At 45.8% G+C, this 27,983-nt stretch overlaps 1 protein-coding gene across 7 annotated transcripts in view; it reads left to right on the top strand.

The window, feature by feature from the left end:
* The window catches only part of CTNND1 (catenin delta 1), a 68,035-nt gene that overhangs the window by 12,544 nt on the left and 27,508 nt on the right, over positions 1-27,983 (top strand). For 4 of the 7 annotated variants that reach the window (XM_084859857.1, XM_084859853.1, XM_084859864.1 and 1 more), the window contains exons 3-7: positions 16,781-16,894; positions 18,788-19,099; positions 21,409-21,480; positions 22,058-22,216; positions 23,203-23,735. In XM_084859857.1, the coding sequence (XP_084715983.1) occupies positions 18,905-19,099; positions 21,409-21,480; positions 22,058-22,216; positions 23,203-23,735 (959 nt within the window). In that variant the 5' untranslated portion in view covers positions 16,781-16,894; positions 18,788-18,904. The remainder of the gene's footprint in view (positions 1-16,780; positions 16,895-18,787; positions 19,100-21,408; positions 21,481-22,057; positions 22,217-23,202; positions 23,736-27,983) is intronic. The other 3 variants (XR_014792507.1, XM_084859875.1, XM_084859887.1) reach the window with 1 other exon arrangement.

Genomic DNA, 27,983 nt, shown 5'->3' with positions numbered 1-27,983 from the left:
CTTGTGCAGGTCTCTTGGTAAGTGCCACACAGTAGACCTGCAGCGCTTGTTGTTCCAGAGCTGTGCTGTGCTATTCCTGTTAGCTAGCTGAGCTTACCAAGTTGTCTGCAGGTTGTTTGTGCTTTTCTTTGATCTTGCATGCAGATCAAAGAGGAAGTAGCCTGGACAATGCAGAAGTGACATGGAGGCTTTTGAGTCTGGCAAGTCTGGCATCAGGGGTGAGGTGGAATGCCATGGTGCTTTGACTTTCTCTTGGAGAAAATGCAACCCCTTCATGGCAGGAGTATATCCTGCCCTGTCCTGCCAGGTAGTGTGGAAGGAGCCGTAGCCCAATGCTAGAGCATCTGCTTTGCATGCAGAAGGTCTCAGGTTCAACCCCTGGCATCTCCAGTTTAGGTAGCTGGTGATGTGAAAGACCCCGGTGTGAGATCCTGGAGCACTGCTGGCAGTCAGAGTAGACAAGACTGGGCTAGATAGTTAGACCTGACTTCTTTATTTATTTAAAACATTTGTATCCCACCCTGCATCATACGGCAAGTTCCTATGTTGCTGTCCTGCACAGTGATCCTTGATATGAGAACAGGGTTGTTACACGGTAGTGTTGGGGGGGCGGGGTTGTTGTGACACCAAAAAAAAAAGATAACTATCATGATCACAGCTGTGTACTCTGTGCTAAAAAATGAATTATGATCATAGGCAGTTCAAATTCTGGGCCGGAAAGGTGAATTCTGTACACTACATAAATGGTGTACCTATGCAGGAGACAGAGACAGGGACTCTTCCTCAAGTCAGTGGAAATCCTAGTCAGCAACTCTGCTTTATAAAATTTCAGAACATTGCCCATATTCTTTCTACCATACCTCTACAACTGTAAGGGCCAGAGACTTGTTTCTATTTTATTTATTTACAATATTTATATACCGCTCCTTATCAGAAGATTTCGGAGTGGTGAACAACATGATAAAAGAATAAAACAATGGTTAAAAGAGTTAAAACATTTTTTTTAAAAAGACAACCCCCACAAAGTGGAGTTTAACAAACCATGGCAGGTCATGCAAGGAAGGCCTCTTGAAAGAACAACATCTTCAGGAGGCGCTGGAAGGAACACAATGTTGGTGCCTGCCTGACCTCTAAAGGTAGGAAATTCCACAGGAAGGGGGCCACCACATTGAAGGCTCTTTTCCTGGTGGACTCCAACCGAGCCATGGGTCCATGTGGAACCACCAGGAACATGCCCTCTGATGACCTCAGTGACCGGGCAGGTTGGTAAGGAAGGAGGCGTTCTCTCAGGTATCCTGGTCCCAAGTTGTTTAGGGCTTTGTACACTAGTACTAATATCTTAAACCTGGTCCCATAGCGAATAGGCAGCCAGTGCAGTTCCCTCAGCAAAGGAGTTACACGCTGAAAAGGGGAAGCTCCCGACAACAGCCGAGCTGCTGCATTCTGCACTAGCTCCAGCTTCCGGACCAGCCTTAAGGGCAGCCCCACATAGGGTGCATTGCATTAATCCAGTCTTGAGGTTACTAATGCCTGTACCACCGTGGTCAAGCTATCCCTGTCTAGGAGAGGCCGTAGCTGGCGAACCAGCCGAAGCTGGTAAAAGGCACTCCGAGCAGCCACGACCACTTGGGCCTCCAGTAACAAAGATGGATCTAGGAGTACTCCCAGACTACAGACCTGATCTTTCAGAGGAAGTGCAACCCTATCCAGAACAGGCAATGAGCCTATCTCCCAGACCCAGGAACCACTTTTTTGTAAAACCTGTTAATTTGCGACTATTGGCAGCTCCCCTGGCCCCATTGCCCCTTCCTGGCTTCTGAGCTTTTCCTGGCATTTGTGTCAGTTCTCCAGTCTTTTTTTGTAAGTAGTGGCCTCTAGGAAACTTCTAGCTTTTCTGAGATTCTGAGGATGCCAGAATGCAGAATGCATAATTCTTGCAATTATGGAGGGTCATGGCAGATACCTCAGGAACTGAATTGGCTGTAATGCATCTTCCATAGCTTTAATTTTGAGATCAGTTGCCAACTTGATTCATTTCTTCAATCGGCATTCGTTATTGTCCTACATTTTTGAGGTGCAGGTTAGTCAGCTGATGTCGTGGCTGGTTCCTAGCGCGGTCATTTGCAGGACTCTAAAGGAGGCCTTTATGTCATGCTTGGTTTGAAAACTAGGGAAGGCGGTGTACAAAAAAGCGAAGGTAGCAGCACCTGATTCTGTACTTGAGTGTTAACCTGAAAATGTGCACAACAGTTAAGATGGCTGATGAGGGCTATATTTCTGTGACCAACACAGATTATAATGCAGAAAATGTGAAGTAATGGCTGTTGCTGGAAATTGTGGGGCTACACTGCTGGGCTGTAAAAATGGACCTATGTCATGTATGCAGTGGTGGAAATGCTTTGAGCTCCTCAGTGCTAGCACACACACGTGGCCATTTAGCACCTTTGATCTAATATTTTCTTCAGTTGGGTCCTGATTGTTTGCTTTAAACATTGGCTAGCTAGTCCTTTTAGGACTGAATGTCAGGTGAGGTATGAGCTCGGGTTTGAGCCCCATGGAGAAACGCATGCTTGTATAGCAAAGTTTGAGGCATGGCAGCGAGCCTGAGTGAGTAAGAGCACAATCCTATGCATGTTTAGACAGAAAAAAGTCCTAGAAGTTCTAGGACCTTTTTCTGTCTAAACATGCATAGGATTACACTTTTGGTTTGTTTTAAGGCCCTGTATGTAGTTAAGCCAAGAAGTTTGCAATGGCTCGGTTATCTGCTGCTGGGCCAGGTGTGAGAAGAATACTACTTCCGTAACCTCTTGATCAGTTTCTCAATAGGTGCTGTAGTTCAGGGACTGAGAAGCTGAATGCAGGGTGCAAGAGGGCAATTGCCAGCTGCTGTTTCCAGCAGCTCGCCTACCCACCCTCAGGGGTCCTGAGTTGATCGGCCAGGTCTCTCTGCACCTGGAGTGGGGTGGTTCTGCGCCCTGGGTGTATAAGGTTCAAACTAGATGAGACTGAGGTGAAGGTAGAAATGAAGTTCGAAGATGGAGGGGGCAGAGCTCAGTTCCCAAACTGAGACTTCAGGCAAAATGGTCTAGACATACCTGAGAGATAAGTGGAGTGCTAGCTGCCTTTCCTCATATACGTTTCCCCTCAGCATGAAAAGAGCACACAATACTGAGTCTGCTGAGCATTGGCCATAGGACTGAGCCGTAGTGGCCACTTCCTGTGGATGGGATCCAGGGCAGGCCATGATTCTCCTAGCTAAGTGCTTTAAAGGACTTTGCTCCCGTGTAGCTGATAAGCAGGGCCTTATCTCAAAGAACACCAAGATACTGTTTGCTGTAAGGCTGCAATTGGAAGCTAGCTGGCACTTTTGCGGGGAGGGTTGGGAGAGCAGTGCTGGAATGGACCACCTGCAAGTGAGTGACGGTTTCTTTGCATAGTATGGGAAAGCCCTGATGCCACCAAGTTGCTCACATGTCGGCCTTGAAGTTATTGTAGAGGGAATGCAGGCTGGCTTGTCAACTTTGAACTATATAGTGTTGGTAGTTATTTTGGCAGGTTTTGGTAGTTCGTTGAGCACGGAGTTGCCGTATGTCCAATTGCAGCATTCTTTTAGCAAAATGGCCAACTTGGTAACTACCTCTCCTTTTCCTCTTCCGCCCCCCGCTCCCCTCCACCCCACATCCTTGACACTTCAGCCACAAGCCAAGCATCCTAGTCTCTTCTTTAGTCAAATCCTGTCTGTGTGTGTGTGTGGGGGGGGGGGGGGTCAGGAAGGGTTGTTTTTCCTCCAATATGATAAGGAGCTGTGCTGGGTAAAGTGGGAGCTCTTGCCGCCGATTGGTGGCTGGACTGCCCTGGAATGCTCTGGCACATTTCCCAGAATCCAGTACTCTGTGTTTGTTTGTTTCTGAGCCTGAGGTCTGGTGCTACTGTGACAGGAAATGGGGAAGCTGGAGGGGAGGGGTGTGTATGGGGGAGAGAAGGGAGACGTCTGTGTGTGCGCCTGTGAAATCCCTTTGTCCCCAGAGCTCAGCTGCAAATTCCCACAGAGAAAAGAGTGGCCTTTGTGTTGCGGAAGGATTCCCAACTTGTGCCGCTCCTGTGCTTAGAGGATGGGAGTGTCGATCCAGGCATTCTTGCCCACCATCTCATGACAGATTTGTGTCTCTCTTTAGGGCACAGAAGACAGAGAGCTTGTAGAAGATCAAATATCATCAGTGGCATTTTTTTTCTATGGTTGTGTATAAACAAAATAAATGAGGGGAGCTCCTGTTGCATATTGGGCACGGCAGACTACACAGGCCGCAAGGTATCACTAGTGGTGCATGTATGTATTCATATGTCGTCCATATGCATCTCCCAAGCACAAACACTAGGAAGAATATAACCTAAGTGGTTGTCAAGTGCTCCTGGATATATGTCAGCCTTTCCCAACCTGGTGCCCTCCAGATGCTTTGGATTTCAATTCCTAGCCAGCATGGTCAATGGTCAGGAATGCTGGGAATTGTGGTCGAAAACATTTGGAGGGCCCTGGGTTGGAGAAGGCTGCTATGTGTAGTTATTCCCATTTCTTCATAGAAACATCCTCCTGCATCAAGCACAGTTGCCTTGATGACTAGCGTAGTTCTTGCTTGCGAAGGCATTCTTAATGGGCATGTCAGGGGGCTAGTGTGTAAACACATTTTTACTACTAAAACTCCCAGGAAATGGGCACAATGGTGGAGGGGTACTATGTGAACCACAGTTGACCCACTGATGTCCTGACTTTTTAGATGCTGGTCTCCAAGTAAGAGAGAGTGGGGTCGTAGTGCTAATAGTTGGAAAGCTTTGGGCAGTCTTTTCTTCCATGATGGATTTTCTGCAGTAAGACAGAAGATGAAAGAAGTGGTGGGAAAACATGGAAGGGTTACAAATGGAAGACGATGTCTTCTGGACCACCCCCACCCTCCGCCAAATTCCATGAATGGGGCAGGGTGATGGTGCGATAAACACCTCATTAGGAAGCACCCAGAGCCGTGTTTGGTGTCAGGCTTCCTGTGCAGGGGCCTTGTCATGTTTTGGTTGCAATATCCATGCTTCCCCACCACAACCTCTTATTTCTTGAATGCATTTCTTAGCCGCCTTTCAAGACTGCAGTCTTTCCGGTTCTCTTGCTGGTGCTGAGACTACTCAGGCCACGTTGGTGCATGTTGAAGGTGGTACTCTGAAGTTAACCTGTTGTGCACGTATGGAATGTGGGTGGTGGCGGTCTTGACCTTCTGAGTCTGTGTCGCTGTCTTGCCTCTCCCTACTTAGAAACAGGGTTTACCTCACTTTTTCTGCATCTTTCTGGTTCATAGGACCACAAGAGGGGACTTGAATGGGAGGGGTGGCTGTATCTCTGGCTTATGTTGCTAAGCTCATGTCCCCCACTGAGGCAGCTCTCAAACATGCGCTCACAAACCCTCTTTTGACTGCCCAGAAGGACAGCTGCCCTGCAGCCAGATTGCCGACATACCATTGGAACAATCCTTTCCCTCTGTTCTGCTGCCGGCTGGGCACCATTTCCTTTCCTGTTGTGTATATGCGCCACATTCTCCCTTCCCCCTCCACCTCAGAACAGCTACTCCCTTCCTGAGAGGCATGGGGCGTAACCCTTGGTCTGAGCAGGCCAGGGCTCATGTTTCAGTGGCTTCTGGTGTGTACCTTGCCGTTGCTTCATGGAGTACAATTATTCTGCCTCTGTGTCCCATCCCCAAAACTGCTCTGTGGTTGGTTTTTGTACATTTCCCCAAGTAAAGTGTATCTGGATAACAATTTCCAGCAGCCGGAAAGTTCCTGCTACTGCTCAGCCAACGTCCTGAATATATACTTTGGGTGGGCGGGTTAGACATGGGGAGGAAATTACACTGAAGCAAGGGTGAACTTTAGAAAGTTCACATCTCTTATTCAGTCACTGTCCTTCCCCCCACCCCCGACTCCTAAGGCTAGTTTTCTCTCCCTCTTTAGGAGAGAGAAAACAAACCTCCCCATGCATAAAATGTATTCATCTTCACTACGGAATTGTGTTGAACTGTCCTTGAGACTTGCTGGGGTTTTGATTGCATTGATCTTGGTGCTTCCCACTCGGTTGATCTCATGTCTTCCGTTCATTCTTTCCAGCAATCTAAACCATTCGCCCTTCCTTTGCCCACCCCCACCCTTATCACTGCTGCCTTATCTGCCTCTCATGACTGTTCAGCTTTCCCCTTATATGGCCAGGTGAAGCATTTGTGGACATACGCTGGGACACTTGTAACTTGCAAGAGTTCTTCCTGGTTAGACGTGTAATCTTCCTCCCTGGAGGGTGCAGGGCCGACTGTTAGTAGGCTAGGGAGCCAGATGAGTCTCTTGAAGGGATCAGATCAACTAGTTAGACCAGTCTTGTGTATGTGACACATGTTGGGGCGAAGCTTTACCTTTTCTGCCTTGGGCCAGTTCTAATCAATGTAGGACACACCCTGCATGCAGCCCGAGCTTTGTTGCTGAAGTCTGGCTGGCTACCAAAAAAAGAAAAGAAAAAAAAGAAAGGCAGTCTTTGGAAGGGAGTCTGCCTGCCTGTCCTCATGGGTTGGTGGCGTCCGTAATATTTCTGCATGCACAGGGAGTGGCAAAGTGTTCAAAGTCCATGCAGTGTAATGAACAAAGCTATCACGCAGGGCTTTTTTTCTCTACGCTTGGCAAAGGATGGTGCCTTTCCGGTGAAAGCAAGAATTGGTGTACGAGTGTGGAAGGTAAATCTTGGAATGAGAAACAGGTGAATGAAACTCAGGCCTGGAGCATGTACCGTCCACTTTGTGGCTGTTTGAAGAATTTCAGCCAGCATTGTAAAGCCAGATCTTCTATAGTCTTTTTTTCCTGGCCTCTCATGTTGAATACTGCATTACAGGCAAAGCTGTGAGTGTGTTGCTGGCCACCGGACTGTGTGCCAAACAGAACAGATGCTGTTACCAAAAATGCTATCAATATCCGAAGTTATGCTGCTGTAAAATACACTCCTTCTCTCTGTCTGCACCAAGGAAAGGTGCATTCTGCAGCCTCTACAAAGCATGTGAACTTAAGAGCATATGGATAACATGGATCTTTTCCTTCTGCTAATTAAGGGAGGGGCGTAGAGCTCAACAGGGCACCAAAGCTCAACCCACTGGGCATGCTGTTCACTCCATATGCGCACACTGCGCCTTCATGGAATCCCCCCCCCCACACACACACACACTAATGCCCATCTTTACAGCCCTTAAGGGTTAAATGTCTGGCTGCTTTTTAATTGAAAACTTAGGTTTGCAGTTACAGAATACACACAGACCCACCTATATTCAGGGTATAGGCACCTGCCAGTAGGCCTGGCTGTTGACACTCCACAATCTAGTAAAGGATCTTGGCCACCCTGACAGAACATATTCCTAGCCCTATAGCTCTGGACCAAGTCTCAGATGTTTCTAACCCTTTAGCAGAAACACGGCTAAGGACATCCATCAGTTGGTAAGTGAGACAAATGACTTGGCAGATACCTCTGTCAGGTGCCCCTACCCTTGAGGGTGTACAACAGGGGTGGAGAACTTTATCTGGGTGAGGGCCAGATCCCCACCCCATCCCACCGAGGCTCCGTGGGTCAGATGACATCAGAGGCGTGGCCACAGCCCCTAATATCATCCAGTCAAAGTGCTGGCTGGAGAAGCCTTGGTCAGGGACCTGGCTTTGCTGTGTATGGGGTCTTCCCAGCCAGAGAAAGCCCAAGCACAGCAAAGTCACCCTGACTGGGAGAGTGAGTTGCATGCTAAGGGGAAATCTGTGCTGTTATCTCCAGTCACTTATCAGAGATAATCAGAGGGGTTCTTCTCCCATCTGTGGAAGTGGTCTTGCCCACGGTCCAGATGGACCATCCCGTTGTGCCAAATTTTACTGTACAGTGACAAGAAGCTGGAGGTCAAGGATGGAGGAAGAATAATTGACTGGGCTTAAACATTTTCCAAAATATTTTTTTAAAAGAAGAATAATTGGTGTGGGTCAGGGAGGAGTTGAGGAGCAGCAGCAGAGGAGGAGGAAAGATGCTAGCTTGAAGCAAGGCTTCTGCCTAGGATATGCTTTAACAAAGAAGTGGGGCTTGAGGTGAGGCATGAGGTGGGGCGAAGTGGTTCAGTGAACTGAAAATGGAAGAATAAAAGCCCTTAGAAGAATAAAGGCTCAGCAGCCTGTGGATTCCAGCTATATCTTGGTTTGTAAGGTAAAGGAAAATATACATATATGTTAAATGTATTGCCCTCTGTCAATAATTATATTCAAATCCAATATGTTTCTTTTTATACATTTTTTATTCTTATTATTGGTTTGATTTTGTTTTGGAAAAGTAATAAAATCTTTATTCTTTTTTCTTCTTTAAAGGCCCATTTCAACATGTGGCAGCAAACCCAAGCTTGCTGTGGGGAGTACCTCCAATTGTGGCTCCCTGATGAGAGTACTTGTGCAATGCATGTGGCACTTAGCATTCATTCGTACTTCACATTTTTAGGTATAGACCTTAAAACAAAAAAACATGAAGTCTTGCAGAGTACATGACCAAGAGCATAACAAGAGGAGCAAATAGGGGTGGGGTGTTCAACAAGGCTTGCCAAGTTGGTTGACGCAGGCTTATTTCCCTTCTTGCAATAATGTTGCAGGGAAAGGGCTGTAGCTTGCTGGCTGAGCGCATGCTCTGTATGCAGATGGTCCCAGGTTCAGTCCCTGGCATCTCTGAGTAGGGCTGGGAAAGACTCCTGTCTGGAACCCAGTAGGCAATACTGAGCTAGATAGACCAGTGGTCTGATTTGGTACATGGCGGCTCCCTAAACTCTGTCTTGTGTGCCCAGGAACTTGGAAGAGTCCCAAAATGGCAGTAGCGCAACTGAGGACATGCATTTAATGTGTCCTTTTGTGCATGATCACAGACCCTTGTTGCAGAACATGGGATTTCTGGACACAAGTCCAGACCGCTATTCATAACTTGTGGTGGTGACACCAAACTGTTCTTTTATTCGCCTCTATAATTCAGGATCTGTTCCTGACTTCACCACCTCTCCTAAATATGGTTGTCAGCTGTGGCTTCAACCATGATTATCCTCACAGTGGAAATCCCATTTTTACGAGATGAGCAATGAATTCAGTCATGTGCTAATGTGCCAAAGTTACTTTATTTCTTTGGGAGGTGTGTAAGAGCTCTTGCTGTATGTTCCTGCCTTTTAGGACATGGAGAAGAGTGAAAACTCTCAAAAGACATTTTAGATTGGGGTGGGGAATGTGTGGTCCTCCAGATGTTGTTTGATTGCATCTCCCACCTAGAGGGTCACATGTTCCGCATGCCTTTTTCAGATAATAGAGGGAAGCTGGCTCACAAGAGTTGATCTTCTGCAAAGGTATGTATGGAAGCTAATGCCTGCATATGTGGGCGCTTTGAATATCAGCTTTGAAGTCATACCTTAATATGGGACAGGAGGGCTTGCAGAGATTGTTGGTGATTGTCTAATGCTTGGCTGTCAGGGGAGATAAACTCAGGAATGTGTCATGAAGTAGAAAGCTGCAAGACATGCTATGTTTTAGCAACCCTTGGCAATTGAAAATGTGGGGCTAGTGTTCGTGCCTGTGGCATCATTCTTTAGCGCCACTGTAATTTCTGTTGGATGCAAACTTTTTGAGACCAGCTCATTTTACTCTATTTAAATGTGTTTGAATATCGGAAACACTGCCCCGCCTCCCTCCAGGGACTTTCATTTGGCCAAAGATTTTGAAATGACCAGTTGAGAACCTGGACTATACTTTGCATGGATGAATCGTTTAGGGTGTATTTTCTTGTTAAAATCTAGGTGTGAAAGCTACTTAACTCTCTTGTGGGAATACCTCTACCTGGAGATGTGGTTTTGGGGCTACAACAGACAATCACAAGGGCCTCCCAGGTCTACAGAGGTGTCTCGACATGGAGGTGTCTTGTGGTAGTAGCGCTACATGGAGGTGTGGTTTGGGGGCTATAATGGACACATTGCAACGCTCTCCCAGGCCTATGGTGTTGTCTAGACGAGTACAACGCAATACCTGGTAGGGGCTGGCTCAGAGAGACTATGCAGTTCAGGAAACCCTTATGGTTGATAAGAAAGTGTATATTTTATATAGCCACTAGTACTAAGAAAACCTCATGTGGGCTCCAGATGGGGTTTTGACAGGTGAACTGGCCTTTGGTCTTATCTTTAATGTCTGTCTACATCTGTAATAAGTGTACTTAACATGTTGGTTCATCCATATGCTTAGAATATGGCACAACACTTCTCATGCATCTGCCACAGTCTGTGCTTTCTCCTCTGAGAAGAATCATACACAAGGGTGGGCAGACTTCAGGCTTGAGGGATCAACTTTGGGTTTTTTTTACTAGAACCATGAGATCAATCTACTGGAGCCTGGTGCTAAAAGCATGCACTTAGTATTGAAGAATCCTGAGCCCAAGAACTTGTTTTGTATACCAGGACTGAACAGAGCTCACAGTCCTCCTTCCACACACAAATCCACTCCTGGGTATCCCAAGCTTTCTTCACTTCAGTATTTATTTGTTAGGGGAAGAAAGAGTAATTTTGTTTCTGCTATCGTTAAAAAAAAAAAGGGGGGGGGAGTCTGAAATCCTTTCTGACCTACTGCAAATCAGTCAGAGATCTGCAAGTAGATCCAGACTTACCTTTTGCCCACCCCCACATCAGTGTATTGGATAACAGCATGAGCTGGGATGTCCCTGGTTTAAATGAGATGCTTTAGGTGGGTCACTATCACTTCTTCTTGGTCCCTAATATGTAGTGGAATAATAGTGGCAGATTAGATTCCCAAGTTGTTGTTGTAAGGATTACTGGAGTGTGTATTGAGTAGTTTGTATATACTTACTTGTTCTGAATAATAAGTGTTTTTGCTGCTTCTGTGAAGAACAGTTGGAGAAAGGCATCCCTTAAGGTCAGATGTGGAGGAAAAACTGTCCCTTTGGCTTGCTGGCCAGTCATTTCTTGGGTAACAGGCTCATGCTGACAAATACAATTGTCTTGTTCTTATGGCTGGGGTAAGTAAATATTGGTTAATATTTGGCTTTCTGACTTGTGAGACTTTAGGGAACTCTATCATTGTGTGTTCCTAGCTGTACCAGCATCCATGAGTTCTGTGCATTCTTTTTAAGAGGGCAAAATGTCCCTTCATTTCTAACGGGTTCTAGGCTATGTAAGTGTCATGTGTGCTCTGTACTGGGTCATCCCAGTTGCATAGCACACTTGGGGCCAACTACAGGCAACCGTAAGCACGTTTGTTTAAACATGTGTCTAACATAACCTGGCTGCTTTTATTCTGGAGAAAAAGTAGCCATGGGGGCCTGCACCAGAATATGTTCTTGGTCTAGATCAGGGGCCCATGCTGGTTTTCAGCTCAACAATGGATCCCTCCTGGCTGGTTCTTGTTCCTGAAAGAGCTGTGTAGGAGATTGGGCCCCAGGCAGCTGCTTTTTATCCAAAATAAAAGCCTCCACGTTAAGTATGTTTGTTTAAACACATTTTTAATGTTTTGTGGTGTTTGAGCCTCAGACACTGGGTTTAGAAAGAGAGAGCAAAGATTAGGAAAAACTAGTCTGTGTTTTTCACTAGAGTGCTTTATACGCTGGATGTGTAGTGTGTGTGGGGGGGCAGGAAGCATGCTTGAGTTGCTCTTGTAGTTTTTATATGTGGCTTGCTTTGAAAGGTACTTGCATGGAAGAAAGAGTCCTCATTTCCCAGCAAAAGTTTCTTCTCTAACAGTAGTTGTAGTTCCTGCATATATACAGGAACCACAACAACCAGGTCTTCCAATTCTCCCCCAAGGAAATAGCATGCCAAAGTACTCCCAGAAGGCTTATTGGGAACAGTGAGTTCTTGAACTCTTTTAAATCTCCATATAATGTCCGCTACTGGTTTTGCTTGTTAGTGTACCAGATATTCACAATTAAGCTCTAGTAATGAGGTCGAGACTTCAAGCAGCTGTTTATATTTTATGACATGGGGGCCCATAATAAGAGTGTAGGCTTCATGATAGCTAACCCGGTTAATATCAAGACCTGGCTCCATTTGGCACGGATGTTTAGAGAAAGCTTTTGAGATTGTTCTGACCTCATCTTGGCTTGCGGGCGCTCTGTTCATTAGCCTTTTCTGGAGGGAGCATTTTGAGGGTGATATTTTATGTCTCCTTCCAAACTTAACCCATAAAAATGTTTGTTGATTTGTGCATTGACCCATGTGGAACAATACAAGCACACCCTTAGCAGTAAAGAATTCAGTGAAATCCTGCTGTTTCCCTAGACCTGTGTATTTTGCAAGGGATCTGGATGATTACAGAATCCAACTTAAAATCTATAGCAGCTTTCATATTCTGAAAGAGTGGGCCTAGGAAACCAGCAAGGCAGGAAAAATAGGTGTAGCTCTCGATAGAAGAGGTCATTGCCTACTAACTGGTATATGCTCTTGCTTGCGTCCCTTTAACACAGGGCTGCAATTGGCTATAGTTCCCAATGTGGTTTAAACTCTGTTTAGGGATTAGGAAGTAGTAGTCTGGTTTAGGGTGTGTGAGGCCTATCTTCATCTGTTTGAAGGTACATGGAATTTCATATGCTTCTCAGATGATGCAGAGTCAGACCTTTGAATACTCTAGCAGAAATCTGCCATGGCGGAATTCGGAACACGGACATGAAATCTGAGTTGGTGACATGTGCAGAAGCATGAAAGCAGAATTGTGGGGTTGGATCCCAATTTAGTCATGCTTCGAGTAGACTGATTGAAATCAGTAGGACCAAGGTAGTCATGACTGCCATGCCCCATTGATTTCATTGGGTGTGCTCTAAGCATGACTGTGTCTGGATCTAGCCCAGAAGCTTTTGAAGGATCAGGTGTTTAACCCTTTGGGCTGTGATGGGGAAAACCATGAGAGCTTGCAGTTTCTCTAATGTGTATGGTGTGTCTGATCTGAAATTACTTATTGCAGGGAATGCTTGCCCTTTCTGGCACTATTTACACAAGTTCCAGTCAGCTGGATGCCTGGTTTAAATCCTTGGTGTCCATTGACAGAGTATTGTGTGAATAGGACCTGCCTCTTGGAAGCAAGTTTTTTCTGGCCATCTTTAAACTGCAATCTGAGCTTCGGGGTGCTTCTAGTTTTATCTCTTTGGCCAGTCCCAGCTCTGATAATTTTCCTAGAGGAATCTTGGTTTGATCTTCTCCTCTGGTCCCAGGAGTCCAGTGGTGGTGGCTTAGGTGCAAGTTAGAACATGATTTTTCCAGGTGTGTTTGCAAGGCTGTCGTGCCCCAGGTCAAATAGTTTTTGCAGTTCTTTGGGTGCAAGAGTTCCTGAATAGGCAACCAAGATTCAAGGAAGTCTGTATGGTGGTTGCTGTATATGCATGGATGGCCGTATCACATTTGCATGTGATGGCCACTAACAGTGTGTTCTGTTAAGGCTAGTTCTGTCAATGGCTATTTGCCACAATTGAAAATGAGAACTCCGTTTAACTTGAGGGTAGGGGTGGGTGTTTTTTCAGATGCTGGAGACAAGCATGTCTAGCTGGCTGCCCTAAGAAATGGAATGCTAGAATAGATAGAACTTAGTCTGATCCAGGCAATTTTTATATAAAGGTCATGTTACCTTCTTTTGAAGTGCAAGTTGAATTGAAGTCCTTTCTGTCAGTCAGACAGTCAGGGAGGAAGATCGTCTCCCACCCTCCCTTTAATAGTGATGGCTGTCAACGTGTTTGGTTTTTGAAGTGAACACTGGGGAGCTTTAGACCGCAGGATGTATGGTATTGCAGTAGGCATTGTCTCTCCCCCCCCCTCGTCCTGTTGTTGTTATTGTTGAAAGGAAGCAGCACAGCAACAGGAAGGAGATTTGGTTGGTATTCTAAAGCTGTCTCCCTTGGAGCAGTACATAATAGTCTAGCTGAGAGAACAGGCTTCTACACACTATGTTTAATGCTTCAAAACTTGTTTTAAAAAGGCAAGCTAAGATGATGCTGTAGGCATCCAGCTGTTATGACGAAGTAGTGTATAGCAGAGTATAGAGTCGAATCGGAACTATCTGTCTATGTTGAGAAAGGAACCACGCAGGCTCCTGAATTGGATGGAGTCCTCCCCACTTTGGACATGTGCAGAAGTGCTTATCTCTGTGATAAAGCTTCTTCTGCTGGAAGGGGAAGATATTGTTCAGCCTACGGCCCAGTCAGTGAATCCAGAACTGCCAGTCTTAAATGTAAATGTTTGTAGATTTGCCTTGTATTAGGCCTAGGAGCCGTAGCCACAAATGTGCCCTAGGGTGTGGGAGAGTTATGACTGTATTATTGAGACATGCCATGTCACCGAAGTGTGATGTCATCACTATGGGTTACACAATTTGGTGCTGCTGGTGGACTGCTCGGGAGGTCTTCCTCAACGACCCTAGAAACGAAAGAACAGGGAGTGGATCATGGCCTCTTCCAGGCCTTGGGTGCATTTTTGTTGCAGACCTACACTGCTTATTGCAGAGGAAGATTACAGGGTGGAGGCCATTGGATGGCAAAGCATAAAACTGTCTAAAGCAAACTAACAATCTCTTCTGGGTCAAAGTCCTTCTGGTGCCAAGATGTCTGAACTGAAGTGAAAAAAGTTCAGTTGTCAAATAAGCGATTCTTTTAACATGTGACTAAAAATATGACACTGGGATGTCTTACTATTATAGTCCAGAGCTGTGACACATCACTTGAACGTATTTGCATCTGACTTTTTTTTCTGAAGCAGAACTTCTGCATATTCAAGGAATGGAAGCCGTACAGCATGAAAAATTTAAGGGTGTATTAAGCTCTTGGTGATTCACACCATATCCACGTGTTTCATATTCTAGCAAACCATACTTCCATAGTTATTGTTCTTCTATAGAAAAGTTACTATAATTCTTGCTGCTACTAGTGAATTGGCTAATGTGGGGTGTGCGTGTGTGCTTTTATCCTGCCTGCTTAATTGCAGCACCCTATTAATGGAACAAAAGCGTCTCTAGGATTTGTATCTTTTGAAGTTGAAAACACTATTGGTGATAACCCTCTGCCAAAAAGTGACACTGTAAGGACAGGCCCACCACACAGAAGGAAAAGCAATTTTGGACATATTGGGAACCTTAGAGACTTGCGATCAGCTTGCAGTAACATACAACAGGCCTTTCCTGAGATTGCTTCTTAAAGGCTTTCATCTTCAAGCTGCCTCTTTAATTTTAGGATGGCCCTTGTGCATGGGTGTGTTCAGGTGGGATTACTGACTTGAAAGACTCCCGAGGAATTAGGTGAAACTGCGTTGGAGCTGTTGGATCACGGCAAAATGGGCTTGTGTGTTCCAGATCATGGTCACAGGATTCTGCTAAATTTCTTTCCTTTGAACATTCTTCAAAGAGATTTGCCCTAAAAAAAAATGGTTATGCCAATCGGTTCTAGGGGCTGATGTGTCACTAGCACCGTGGGAAAGTGGGTTGAGGCGCTATCTGTCTCGAAGGCTAGGCTAGTTCAAGCACGTCATCTCTGCCTTGATTTTGTTTTTTGTTTTTTTGCTGAATTTTTAAGAACTGTGGCATGCTCGGACAAGGCTTGCTTGAGGTGGGATGTAAGTGCTGGAGGGAACCACCCCTCCTGTATCTTACCTTCCATCAACCAGCGTACCAGATCCTTAAAGGTGCTTGGCCCACTGAGCTGGCAACTTCAGGAGTGTGGAATAGTTTTCTTTTCATATGTTCCCTACTTCTAATCTGCCTTGTGAGCCACCTTCTATAGGCTCCCTTCTGAGCCAAAAATCTGAATAAAAATTCATAATGAGAATTATCCACTAAAAGCTAATAAAATGAATTGGAATACCACAAACATAGGGTGCAATCCTATGGTCCCTGGGAGGGTGTCCCAGGGGCTATAGGGTTTTTTGGATCTCCCTCTCTGAGGGTTGAGAGAGATCTCTGTTTTCAGAGAAGGGGGTCCAACCTTGCAAATCTAACTGCGGCTGCGGAAAAGTCTGCAGCCACTGCTTCTCCGTTGGAGAGGACAAAAAGGGGTGCTAGGAGAGTCTGTGGGTCTGCAGGATCCAAAGCCCTTCCATTCCCCCAATACACACTTGGAATGGGGCACAAATGATGCTAGGCTTGGAGCTGGCATAATTTATTTCCTTCCCATTGAGAGCAATGTGAGGGAAAAGGTGTTTTGTTATTTTTAAAAGCAGTGAAAGGCCAAAGCACCTCTCCCCCCCCCCCCAGTTCCTCCCTGCTGGTGTGAGCCAATAGGAAAGGGTGCTTCCTACACCTTGGTTTCTCTCTCCCCTGTAGAACTGTTCTGCCAATAAATACAAACTCAGCACTAATATAACTAGCAGCATTTCGTAAGGGAGCAGATTCAGAATGTGTGTGGTTTAACAGTCCTGGCCCTGCTAACCTCCAAAGAGAGTGTGTACTTCTGTGGAACTTCCACAAAGCTAGTGGGAAGGCATTTGTTATGCTTCAGGTCCCCCTTCTAATGATCCGCTCTGCTGCTGGTTTTGTACTATACTGTCTGATGAGTTCATTTCATTTTACGTTTATTACGAGCTGTTTTGAATCGCTGTTAATCGAATTATTAAGTGGTGGGATGATACAGTGGAGTTTTTAATGAATAAATAGTGGTTTGGTCATAGAGCCTTCCTTACCTGCCTCCTTTGCTTCCTTCCTTTTAAAATTCACACTTGTATTTTTTATCCCCCTTCTGCTGTCTCTGCAGCCTTTTCCTTCCTGCTTCCTTGCTGTTGGTGGCTGGGCTGCTTCTCCCATGATTTTCTGCACTTAGACCAGGCTGTGCCTTAGCCAATCAAATCAGACCGGCCTTCCTTCACAGGTGTGTATAGTATGGAAAATCAATCTTAATGTCATGATGTTCTCTGCCATTATGGGCAGTGGGTTCAGTATCCTCTAGACTAACCATTTAAAAATGTTGGGAGTTCCTCCTGTGGTAAGGGGAGCAGAAGTCCCAGGGGGTGGGGGTACAAATATGGGTATCATCTCTCTCCCAGCTCCTCACATCCACCACTGTTGTGTGTGTGGCTGCATTAAAAAAAAATCAGCATTATGAATTCATACAGTAGATAGGCTGTGTGTCAAAGACATATTCCTGTTGGACATATTCTAGTGCCCCTGTTTTTAAGCACACTGGCATCAGCCCTAGATTTAGGGATATGATTTGCAAAAGGACTTGTTCTCCTTGCCCATCTTGTTAGCCTTGTTATGATTGCTGACAACCACATTAAGGCATTATAGCTTCTTATCTGCGGTTTTCAGTTGATAAAAGGTGATGACAGAAAGGTCTCTTGGAAGGAACTGACCTGAGCAATATCTTCCACTGCAAAATAAGTCTGAGGATTTTAAGAAGTTGTATTGCTTTTTTGATCCTCAGATTAATTTATTATTTACATTATCTTTTTGAGTCTCCCAGTAATTGGGGTTCTCTGGGTGATGTACAGTAAACAGATAATCACACTTACAAATATAAAATCCAACGAATCAGTCTGAAATAAATGCCATACACAAGTGTACATGCAGCCCAAGAGATGGATGTTCTGTCCTCAAAGTACTCTGGGCAAATTTGACTGGATAAGGGCAAGGACCACTGTTTCCATGGTGGCCACTTCTTCTACATGCTGAAAAGCGTGTAAACAATTCCATGAAGCAAACATCTTGGTGCACGCATGGTGGAATGTCGCAGCTCCCCACCAAATGTACATGTGTTTGAAATAAGACGCTGAAGTGTCTTTCTCAAGAGTTACACTCTCTTTCCTTCCTTTCTGGCACAGGCTCCTCATCTCACTGCACAGTATAACCAATGTTTTGGTGGGTCCATCATAATTAGCCAACTTCTCATTCCAAAATGCCACATCTTTAAAGTGGTAGAGGCTATTGCACCTTGATAAGAACTCTCACATGCAACTTCCTGTTCAGGAGACGCCTGGGCCTAGACAGGCCCGTCAGATCTGGAACTGCTGATACAGTAGAAGTTGGAAATTGCAGCCAGATTGTACTAGGCTCATAAAGCCCATATGTTAGAGATGAGGTGGCCCTCCTGTAAAGACCTCTGTCGTATAAATAGTGTAATAAGGGGGATTAACAAAGAGTTGTCCTGTGTTTTGAAACAAAGGCTACTTTGACCAGTCTTGTTTACAGGAAGAATCCTTGAGCTGGAGAGATAGTCCAAACGGCTGCTTTCAAAGCAGACTTCCTTGTTCCTTGCATTAAAGGGCATTGAGAGCCAAGCTTATAAGGCAGCATATCCATTTGTGTAAATAAACCACATGTTAATCTGCCTTCTCCTGCTTGTCTTCTGAGGGAATTGTTAGTAAAATGGCCAGAAGCAAGTGAGCCAAACCACAGGGGAAGTAGAGAAGTCCATAGTCTAGGCCAGCCTTCCCCCAAGCTGGTGCCCTTCAGATGTGTTGGACTACAACTCATGACTGCCTGGGTGATGCTGGGAGTTGTAGTCCAACACATCTGGAGGGCACTAGCTTGCGGGAAGGCTGATCTAAAGGGAAATGGACTTCCTTTCACACATTCCGTGCTTGGGCCACTTAATGTATTTCAATGGAGAGTCCTGACTCTTCCTGCTTTGTTGATTTGCGGGGAGGGGAGGGGGATTAGGTGGAGTCTGGCCTTTTTCAAGGTGTTTTTTTTTTTAAGAAAATCATCTCTCTTCCCTGATCTAAGATCTTTCTCTTCTTACTTTCTCCCCAACTTTGTGAAGTGAGGGGCTCCTTCTCCCCCCCTCCAGCCCCCTTTCTGTGTGACGTCAGTTCCCACAAACCCCGTGGCATCTCCCTGCCTTGCACCCACTCTCCCCCCGCGCGGGGCCTTCACAACCATGGATGACTCAGAAGTGGAGTCGACGGCCAGTATACTTGCCTCCGTCAAAGAGCAGGAGGCACAGTTTGAGAAGCTGACACGGGCACTGGAGGAAGAACGGCGCCATGTCTCTGCGCAGCTGGAGCGCGTCCGTGTCTCCCCACAGGATGCTAGCCAGACCATGGCCAACGGCACCCTCACTCGCCGGCACCAGGTAAAAAGGCCTCAGGTGAGGTGGACAAGCGGGCTGCTTGTCTGCCTCTGAGTAAGTGGTGCCTGCTGGGTTGCCGCCTTGGTTGCGTGGTTTCTCTTGGAAATGCTTTGTGGAGCAGCTTGGTCCAAGGGCCTTGTGTTTCTGTGCTCTGAATTGCCAAGTGCTTGACAAGTGTACCGTATTTTCATGCTTTTTGCCAAGGTCTGTTCAGTGGCTGGCCCCATAAAGCTGTTATGTTTAGGAGTGGTGTGATGGAGAGGTGAAAGAATTAACAGTTTCAAGTCTAAACTTCAGACCGATTTCACAATGCCGGGCTGTGTTTTGCAATCACGGTACTTATGGAATGTGTGCTTGCAAGTGACAGCTGGGAGCGCAGAGCTACAATTTGTGTGATGGATGCATAGCCGGAAAGTGGAATTGGCCCCAGCGAGCCATTGCACTAGAGTGTTTTGCTCTCTGGAGAGGATCTTGAGTAAAATAAATATATAGCTTCTTAGCTGCTGCTTGCCAGTGACCTGTTCATGCTGCTGTATCAACTCAAACAGCAATTGAGGTTTTCTTGCTCTAGCTGCTGGTCATATATCCGGCAAGAAGTCATCTCTAAACAGATGGGACAGACAAAAGGACTAATAGACTGAACATTCACTATTGGAGGCCAAACAATAAAATGAAACTGTCCTTGCTCATAGTGGCAATAGTTCTGTTTTATTTATTAGTAGTACTTGTATACTGCTTAATATAATATTGTTAAGCTGTATACAATACTTGTCTTAGGCTTTGATAGCAAAATTTCTTGAAATACAGCTGTTAGGTTTTAAAACAGCAGGCCTGCAAGGATGAAGTAGGGCAACAGTAGTATCCCAGTGAGCTGTGGGAGAAACCACAAATGACTTCTGTTAAGCTTTTAGGCCAAGCTCATCTTACTTTTTCTGTTTGGTTTCTGCTGGCTATTTGCATTCTGTCCCTTTAACTTAAAGGGTACAGATGATGAAATAGACAATGACTAATGATAGTCATTGCTACTTTATAGATCCCATGTAACCCAGGAGTTCCGAATTCCTGCCCCAATAGAGATAGAAACTGTTTTGGAGGCATACAGGAAGAATTGAGTTGCAAGTCTACAGGGTACTGAACTGGAGTGTTCCACTGTGGAGACCCTGCATTCAATTCCTTGTGACTCTGGGTGGTGACGGGCAGGGCCGGCGTCAAGGGTAGGTATGTTTGAGCATCAGCCGAGGGCCCACACCCCAGCAGGGGCCCACTGACAAGAGCCCCCTGGAGTCACTCTTCTTCTACATTATAATCTGCTTCTTCACCTGCCTCTCGCTTTGACCCAGACAACGGTGGTGGTGAGAAGGAGGAGATGCCACTGCCTACTTGTTCACTGGCTCTCTGCCTATCAAGCAGGCAAGTGGTAGCGGTGTTGAGAAAGAGAATGAGGAGCAATAGCAGCTGGAGACAATGACCTGGTTGGCATGTCATGGCAGTGATCCCTGGTTGTTTAACCCAGGAATTGCAGGGATGTGGAGAGCTTCCGCTTTTAATTAACAACCTAAGAACGAGGAGTTCCTGGGTTGTTTTGTGATGTAAGAACCCAGAAACTCTAGGTTGTTTGAGTCAAACAACCCAGAGTTAACCCAGCAACAAACTATAAACTCAGGAATTGCCACTGTGATGTGCGAACCAGCTCACTGGTGGTGAAAAGGTAGAATCACTAAGGGAGGGGGCCCATTGAGGGTGTCTTGCACAAGGGCCCTCCAAAAGCTGGAGTCGACACTGGTGACAGACAAGTTGTTTTAGTATATACCTCCTAGATCTGTAGGATGGAGACAAGGTTGACAGTTTGAGCTGTTACATCAATGCAGTACTCTTCCCAATCTCTGAACAGTTTCTCAACGTGCCCTTCTGTGTGCTTTAATCAGCTACTATATTAAGAGCTTTGGTGTCTGTAGGGTTGGGGCAGCATGGGGGTCTGACTACCTGTTTAAGTTATTTCTGGAATGTGCCATTTTAAGCCTGTATAGGTTTTCATAGATGAATAGGGGAACTTGTACACATTTCTCTACCCTTCTGGAGGGAGCATAAAACCCTCTGAGGTACTATATACGCTGTGTACCTAATGTTTTACCTTGTCACTTTCAAATCATACTAGCCCAGCCTTCTAGCCTCCTGATTTATAGCAAGCCAAACATATAGTCATTGTGGTCTTGCTCTGGTTGAAAGTGCTCAGTTGCTGCAAGACATTCTCCTGTACCCCTTTTCTTGCTTCCTGACCCTGGTTACAAATTCACTACGGTTGTCTGTTGCAGAACGGCCGTTTTTTGGGCAATGCTGACCTGGAGAGGCAGAAATTCTCAGAACTGAAACTCAACGGACCACAGGTAATGAAAGGAACTGAGATCTTCTCTTTGTTTAGTTTATTGAAGCTGGCTGAAGGATTATGGGAGTTGTAGCCCAACACATCTGGAGGGCACCAGGTTGGGAAGGTCCTCCTGAAATGGCAGCCTATATATTTCCATAAAATGCCAAGAAGCCCTAATAGGGATGCCAGGTTTGAGGGAAGAAATTTTGGGTGGCCATGGATGTGCAGAGGAGAAGCCTGAGTCACTTGCACTTCCACTTCAAGTTGGGTTGAAGGCCACCTCATATTTTGCCTCCTGACTGACTTTATCTTGTTTCAGCCGTTAAATCTGAGGTAAATTATGACTTGGCTTCAAGAGCCTTAACCAACATAGTTCTGGCTTGCATAAGGCTCTGCACTCATGTGTGAGTGTTAGGTTTTTTAGCTACAGTTATTAAAAAAAACTTAACAACTTAGGCAGTTTGTTTTGTTTCCAGATAGAGTGGGGTGGGTGTTTGAGGGAACTCTGCAGATGGCGCCTGGCTTATGGGGAATGAGCTCGTCAGGCTCTTGTCTGTGCAGAACTGGGCTGATATGCTGTACCCCCATTTTCCTAGGACCACAGCCACCTCATATACAGCACCATTCCCAGGATGCAGGACCCAGGCCAGATTGTGGAAGAGACCTACACCATGGAGGAGGACCCAGAGGGTGCCATGTCAGTTGTTTCAGTAGAAACCTCAGATGATGGGACAACTCGTCGTACAGAGACCACTGTGAGGAACTAAAAAGGAACTACCTTGTTTAATACGATGGGATAGGCATCCTGGTGTCTTGCAGATATTTAGGACTACAATTCCCAGAATCCCTGATCCATTGGCCATGCTGGCTAAGGCATCTGCAATGTACATCTGCAAGGTACCAGGTTGCCTACCTCTGTGCAATATGTCCCTCCTTTGGGAACTGGATTGGGAAGAGATAAGGCTGTGTGCGTGCGTGCGTGCGCACGCCAGACACTTTGGTAGTGAAGAACCTCAAATAGCAAAATAAGGGCTAATAATACAAGCAAGTGGTGCTTTTAATTTTTGCCTGTGGCAGCCACCTAAAGTAGCTTTCTCAGTAGCTTGTGTCACTTGTTATCCTCCCCAAAGGTCAAGGCAGATATAATGCAGTCAACTAATTCATGGGGGGGGCGGGGGCGGCTGGGGGCTTGCAGGATCACAAATGCCTGCCCCTCCCAGAGCATAAATTACACTTGCCCAGCTGAACAGTCATTAACGGTTATATTGGTAGTGATATTGACAGCAGTTAGAGCTTACCAAGGTAACTACTCAGCAGAGGATCTGAAACCAGGGCCAGGGATGGCTGGGCAGGAGACAGAGAGCATGTGGCTCTTTCACCCGCTCCCGACTGCTTAAGCAATTTGGCAGTGTTGCATCACACTGACCTAATGTGTGTCGGGGTGGGGTTTTAAGAGCCACAGTCCCTGTTCTCACTGGGAGAGAACCACAGTTGGGCTTAGCTGTCCTGCAGTGTGCGAGGTTTGCAGATATCAGGCAGAGCTGAGGTCACCCGAGGCAAGAGGATTTTTAAAACCGAGTCTGCAGTGATGGAAGCCGTGGAGAGGAATGCCCAATTGAACTAATGGGGAAATATGCACTGCAGGAAGTGAGCAGCAAGCGAAGTTGTTCAGCACTCAAAACCACTGCGTGTTGAGAGGAACTGCCGGAGGCCTAATAGCTTTTGTGTCACTGTTCTGTAGGTGAAGAAAGTAGTGAAGACCATGACCACGCGCACTGTGCAGCAAGTTCCTGTTGGCCCAGATGGGTTACCTGTGGATGGCTCTCCGGTTACTAACAACTACATCCAGACCATAGATAGGAACTTCAGGAAAAACACCAACGGTGGCCCTGGTGGCTATATGAGCCAGCCGGGCACTGCCACCCTCCCACGAAATTACCACTACCCAGATGGTTATGGCCGCCCCTATGAGGATGGCTACCATGGCAGCGAACATAACTATGGCAGCCTGTCCCGTGTGACCCGCATCGACGAGCGCTACCGTCCCTCCATGGATGGCTACCGGGCCCCCAGCCGGCAAGATGTCTATGGGCCTCAGCCACAGGTGCGAGTAGGGGGAAGCAACATGGACTTGAACCGCTTCCACCCAGAGCCTTATGGGTTGGAGGACGACCAGCGCAGCATGGGATATGACGACCTGGACTACGGCACAATGCCAGACTATGGTACAGCCAGGCGGACCGGGACTCCCTCTGATCCCCGCCAGAGACTCAGGTAGGAGTGTACACGGCTTGGCATATTGTAGCTGTGCTTGGGCAGTTTTTTTAAATTACATTTATATCCCGCCTTTTTTCCTCCTTAAGCAACCCAAGGCGGCATACATTATCTTCCTCCTTTCCATTTTATCCTCACAACAACAACCCTGTGAAGTAGGTTGGACTGAGAGTTTGTGACTGGCCCAAAGTCACCCAGTGAGCTTCCATGGCCAAGTGGGGACTAGAACCTGGATCTCCTGGCTCTCGGACCAACACTCTAGCCGCTACACCACACTGGCAATGTCCTGATTTTTCTTCCATACTATAGAAAGACACTATGTTAAAACAATGCTGGAGGGGTGCATTTATGCCCATTGTTTATAAATATAATGGGGAAGAATCTTTACCATTACCCTTTGAGGCACTGTTGCACTTCTGAATAACAGTGCACTCTATAAAGCAAGCTTTAGAGTTCTGCTATAAATTTTGCTCTTGGGATTTAAGGATGAGCAGAGTCTTCCTGGAGGATTCTTATAATAGTGATGTTTATCCCCTTGATAAAAAGTGGACACTGAAGACAGCAAAGGGCATTTTTTATTAATTCTCTCTCTACCCTTGCTCTCAAATCTCTGCTATCAAGTGTCTGCTCTGTTCTGTAGTCATCCCCGCCATTCCATCTCTAGCGGCTTATAGGCTTGCTTGTTCCCCATAAGGGATAAATACAGTCCCTGTGTGTGGTGTCCTGCATCAGGGGTACGGATCCAGAGGCCTGGAGAGCTTCCCCTTCAAGCTCCTTCCATTGTTCACTTGTTTCCGGTCACTCAACTGAGGGGGGGGGGGGTAAATCTCCCATCCTGCAATCTGGCTGAGTCTGTGTAGGTTAAATAAGGAGAGAGAGAAAGGGTGTTGCCACCCACCTCCAGTATGTGGCCCCTCGCCACTTTCTCCTGAGGAAATGTGACCCTCAACTTAAATGTTCTCAACCCTGTCTTACATCTTGATCTGTTTTCCCCACTAGAGCAAATTCTGGAATTGGTCATCTGTTTCAAATTTCCCCTAGCTTTTTGGGGTCAAGTGGACCTTTGTATTTCTAGCAGGTCTTCTTTCTCCTCACCCTGTCTACCCCTACAGCTTTCTTTTTTCTTAGTTTCTTGTGCTGGAGACATTGGTGTATGGAGAACTATTAATTGGAGAATATTTATATGTGAAAGTCTCCCTTTTGAGGTGATAAGCCTATCCCTCCTACTGTCAATTTACATGCTGTGGGAGGGGCTAAATCACAGCTGTGTTGAGTTGACAAAATCCCTGCAGCTGTCCAGAACTCTGAAACACATTGCACGTCTCGGCAATGGTATTTTCAAGGCAAGATGCATTCTGTGGGTGATTTTGGGAGGTGTGAAATCAAAATATGAACCCAACAGATGACTTGCCCCACCTTACTTCCAACCATAAACTCCTTAGCAGGCCATTTAGGCAAAGTATATATTTTAAACAAATAGTGAATGACTGCTGTTGTCACAAAGCCACTAATGGGTCTCTGAAGCATTCTGTCCTCTGCTTGCAGTCTGAAGTGGTCCAGCCCAGGCTTGGGTTTACCACCTCTGTGAGAATGAGGTCCTCAGTTTATTCAAGCTAATTATTTTTGTCCTGTGAATTGCCCTCTGCACAATGTGTTCCCAGCAAATTTTCCTTAAAGGGGTTATGCACCCCTCCCTGATGGGTCCAGACATGTGCAGTTGTATTTATCAGGTGATGTTGTTTCAGGTTGTGGAACTTGTACCATTTTTGCCTGAGGCTAGCTTGGTCTCGGATGGAAAATCCCCTCTGCAGACCTGGGCTGTGCTTACCAAGTGACCTTAACCAAGACACTCCCTTCAGTCTCCCACCTGCAGTGTGGGGATAGTACTAGCTTGCTTTCCACAATTACGGTGAAGATGACCAATTATGCATGTGAGAAGTACCCCAAGGTGCTATATAAATGCTAAGTATTAATAAAATGGTAGTATATTTAGTAGTGGTACTCTTTTTCCTCTCACATAAAGTATTTTGAGTTACAGCAGGGGTGCAGAACCTCAGACCTGCAGACCAAATGTGGCCCACCTGGAGTTCTGTTCTGGCCCTCGGGGCTTCCCCATATGACCATGCCTCCCCCCCACACACTGATTGTTTGGCATTTCCCAGCTTTTATGCAGTTTCTTCCCCATTCTGAAGGTTGAAATGCCTTTCCTAAAGCTTAGTTACTGACAGCAAGAACTTTAAATTAGAATGTGCTGGTATTTTTTGTATTTCACCACCGCCTCTCCCCCCCCCCCCCCATGTGGACCCTGAGAGCTGCTTTGAAATTCAGTTCAGCTCTGAGGTGCAACACCTCTGAGCAACAGGGTTGGCTGCAGCAATGGAAGGGTGCCCTGCTATGGTTTTGCAGTGGGTTACTGGCTTGCTAGTGCCAGTGGGGCAGCGATGGCTTGCAGGAACAGCATGGTCTGCGGTATGCAGGGGGCAGTGGTTTGGTTTTGGGTGATGGTGCTTTTTCTTTGGCGTATGGGATGCTCAGAGCCATAGATCTCCTGTGTTCTGTGGGAAAGCTTCTTGAATTACTGAATATTTTTTTCCTAGATTGCCTAACCTCGCTGGTAAACGAATTGTAATTATGCCACAATTTGGTGGCTGCTGTAGGATCATGGGAATATGAACTTGCATTTATTTATTTGTTTTCCCATTTTTTATTGAGTTTCGTATTAAAAATTGATACAAAACATATTGTTTCATTATAAACATACAAACCAATAAACATAACAGCAAAACAATCACTAGTACATTACATTCCTAGACTTGCATTGTTTTGTCATTTAATTTCAGGATTCCAAGTAAAAATCAAGCAACCTCTTGCCTCCATTTGTAAATCATTATTAATTATGTTCATTCATTTATGCCAATATATCTTTCCAACAGGATCCATGCAAGTATGGAGGTTCTGTATTATCTGAATTATTTGTAAAATGTCTGGAAGCTGCCCAATTTTCATAGAAGCTATCCTTATAGTTTTCAGACCTTTGTAGCCTAACTTGATTTGTTAATTTCTTCATCAGGGATTGAACCTGCCCTTAAAAACACAAAATGAACACTACCCTGACTTACTAGCCTGATGCACTGAAGAGATGTGTATGTGATCAGTTCTCCTGCACATCCAAATAAAAGAGGATGTGATGTAGCTTCTAGTAAAATGGAGCTGGGTAGAAGCTAAGTGTTTGGCACAGCTTCCATTCCTCTTCTGTGGTCTGTCTTCTGTGTCTTCATGCCAGTGTGCACCCTCTACCTGTCTGTCCTTTGCCCAGTGTTGACTCCTGGGTTTCCGTCCTCCATCCCTCATCCATGAGAACACTACAACATTCCAATTCTGCTCTACCCCTTCCACTTTATATCCTGCAGCTGCAATGAAGCATCTGAAGTAAAGGCATGCAAATTGACTGGCTTGTGTAATACTCCTCACTGCTTGATGGTTGCTATCAGAGAAGACAAATTCCAATTCCCCCTTGGTTAACCCCTAAAGTATGCATCTTGCGCAGTAGAATGGTCTGTTGTGGTAGCTTCTGATGCCTGTGTTGAGGTCTAGAATAGGTAAAGTGTTGTCATTGTCAGCTTGACTTGCTTATCTGTTGGCTTGCCCAGCTTCTGTTCTCCACAGATCCTTCACTGAACAGACTACTGGCTACTCTTTACTGATTAACTATACAAATACTCAAAACTGGTGAAGTCTCTTGGACTGATAATAACTAGGGTGGGGTTGAAGGCCTGCAAAATGGCTGAGCCTATTAATTACGTCAATAGATGACGTCACCCAACTTTGAGTGGCATAATCCATGTAAAGTGTCCAGTTCTGTGCGGAAGTGATAGTAGATGCACTCATAATGGGCCATCATTGGGTCATGACTGGTTCTAGTGAATCTCTCTGCAGCTTCCAATACCAGCAGCCATGGTATCCTTATGGACTAGTTGTCTGGAATGGAATTTGGCAGGCATTGTTTTATGGTGGCTTTTTGAAGGGCGATTCAAGAGGGTGATGCAAGGGAATGCCAGTTCAACACTTTAGCTGTTGGCCTATGGTGTCCCTCAGAGTTTCTTCTTGTCCCCCATGCTATTTAACATCTACATGAAACTTCTGGGTGAGGACATCTGGGGTTTGGAATTCAGTATTGCCAATATTCTGATGACACCCAAGTCTTTCTCCTTTTCCATCCAAATTCAAGGAAGTTCTGGATCATTGTCT

This window comes from Heloderma suspectum, chromosome 1, assembly GCF_057233095.1.
Source record: "Heloderma suspectum isolate Gila_16-S chromosome 1, 16-S_ref, whole genome shotgun sequence".
Taxonomy (NCBI): Eukaryota; Metazoa; Chordata; class Lepidosauria; order Squamata; family Helodermatidae; genus Heloderma; species Heloderma suspectum.
Note: the sequence above shows the minus strand (reverse complement) of the source record. Positions and strands in the feature narration are given on the sequence as shown.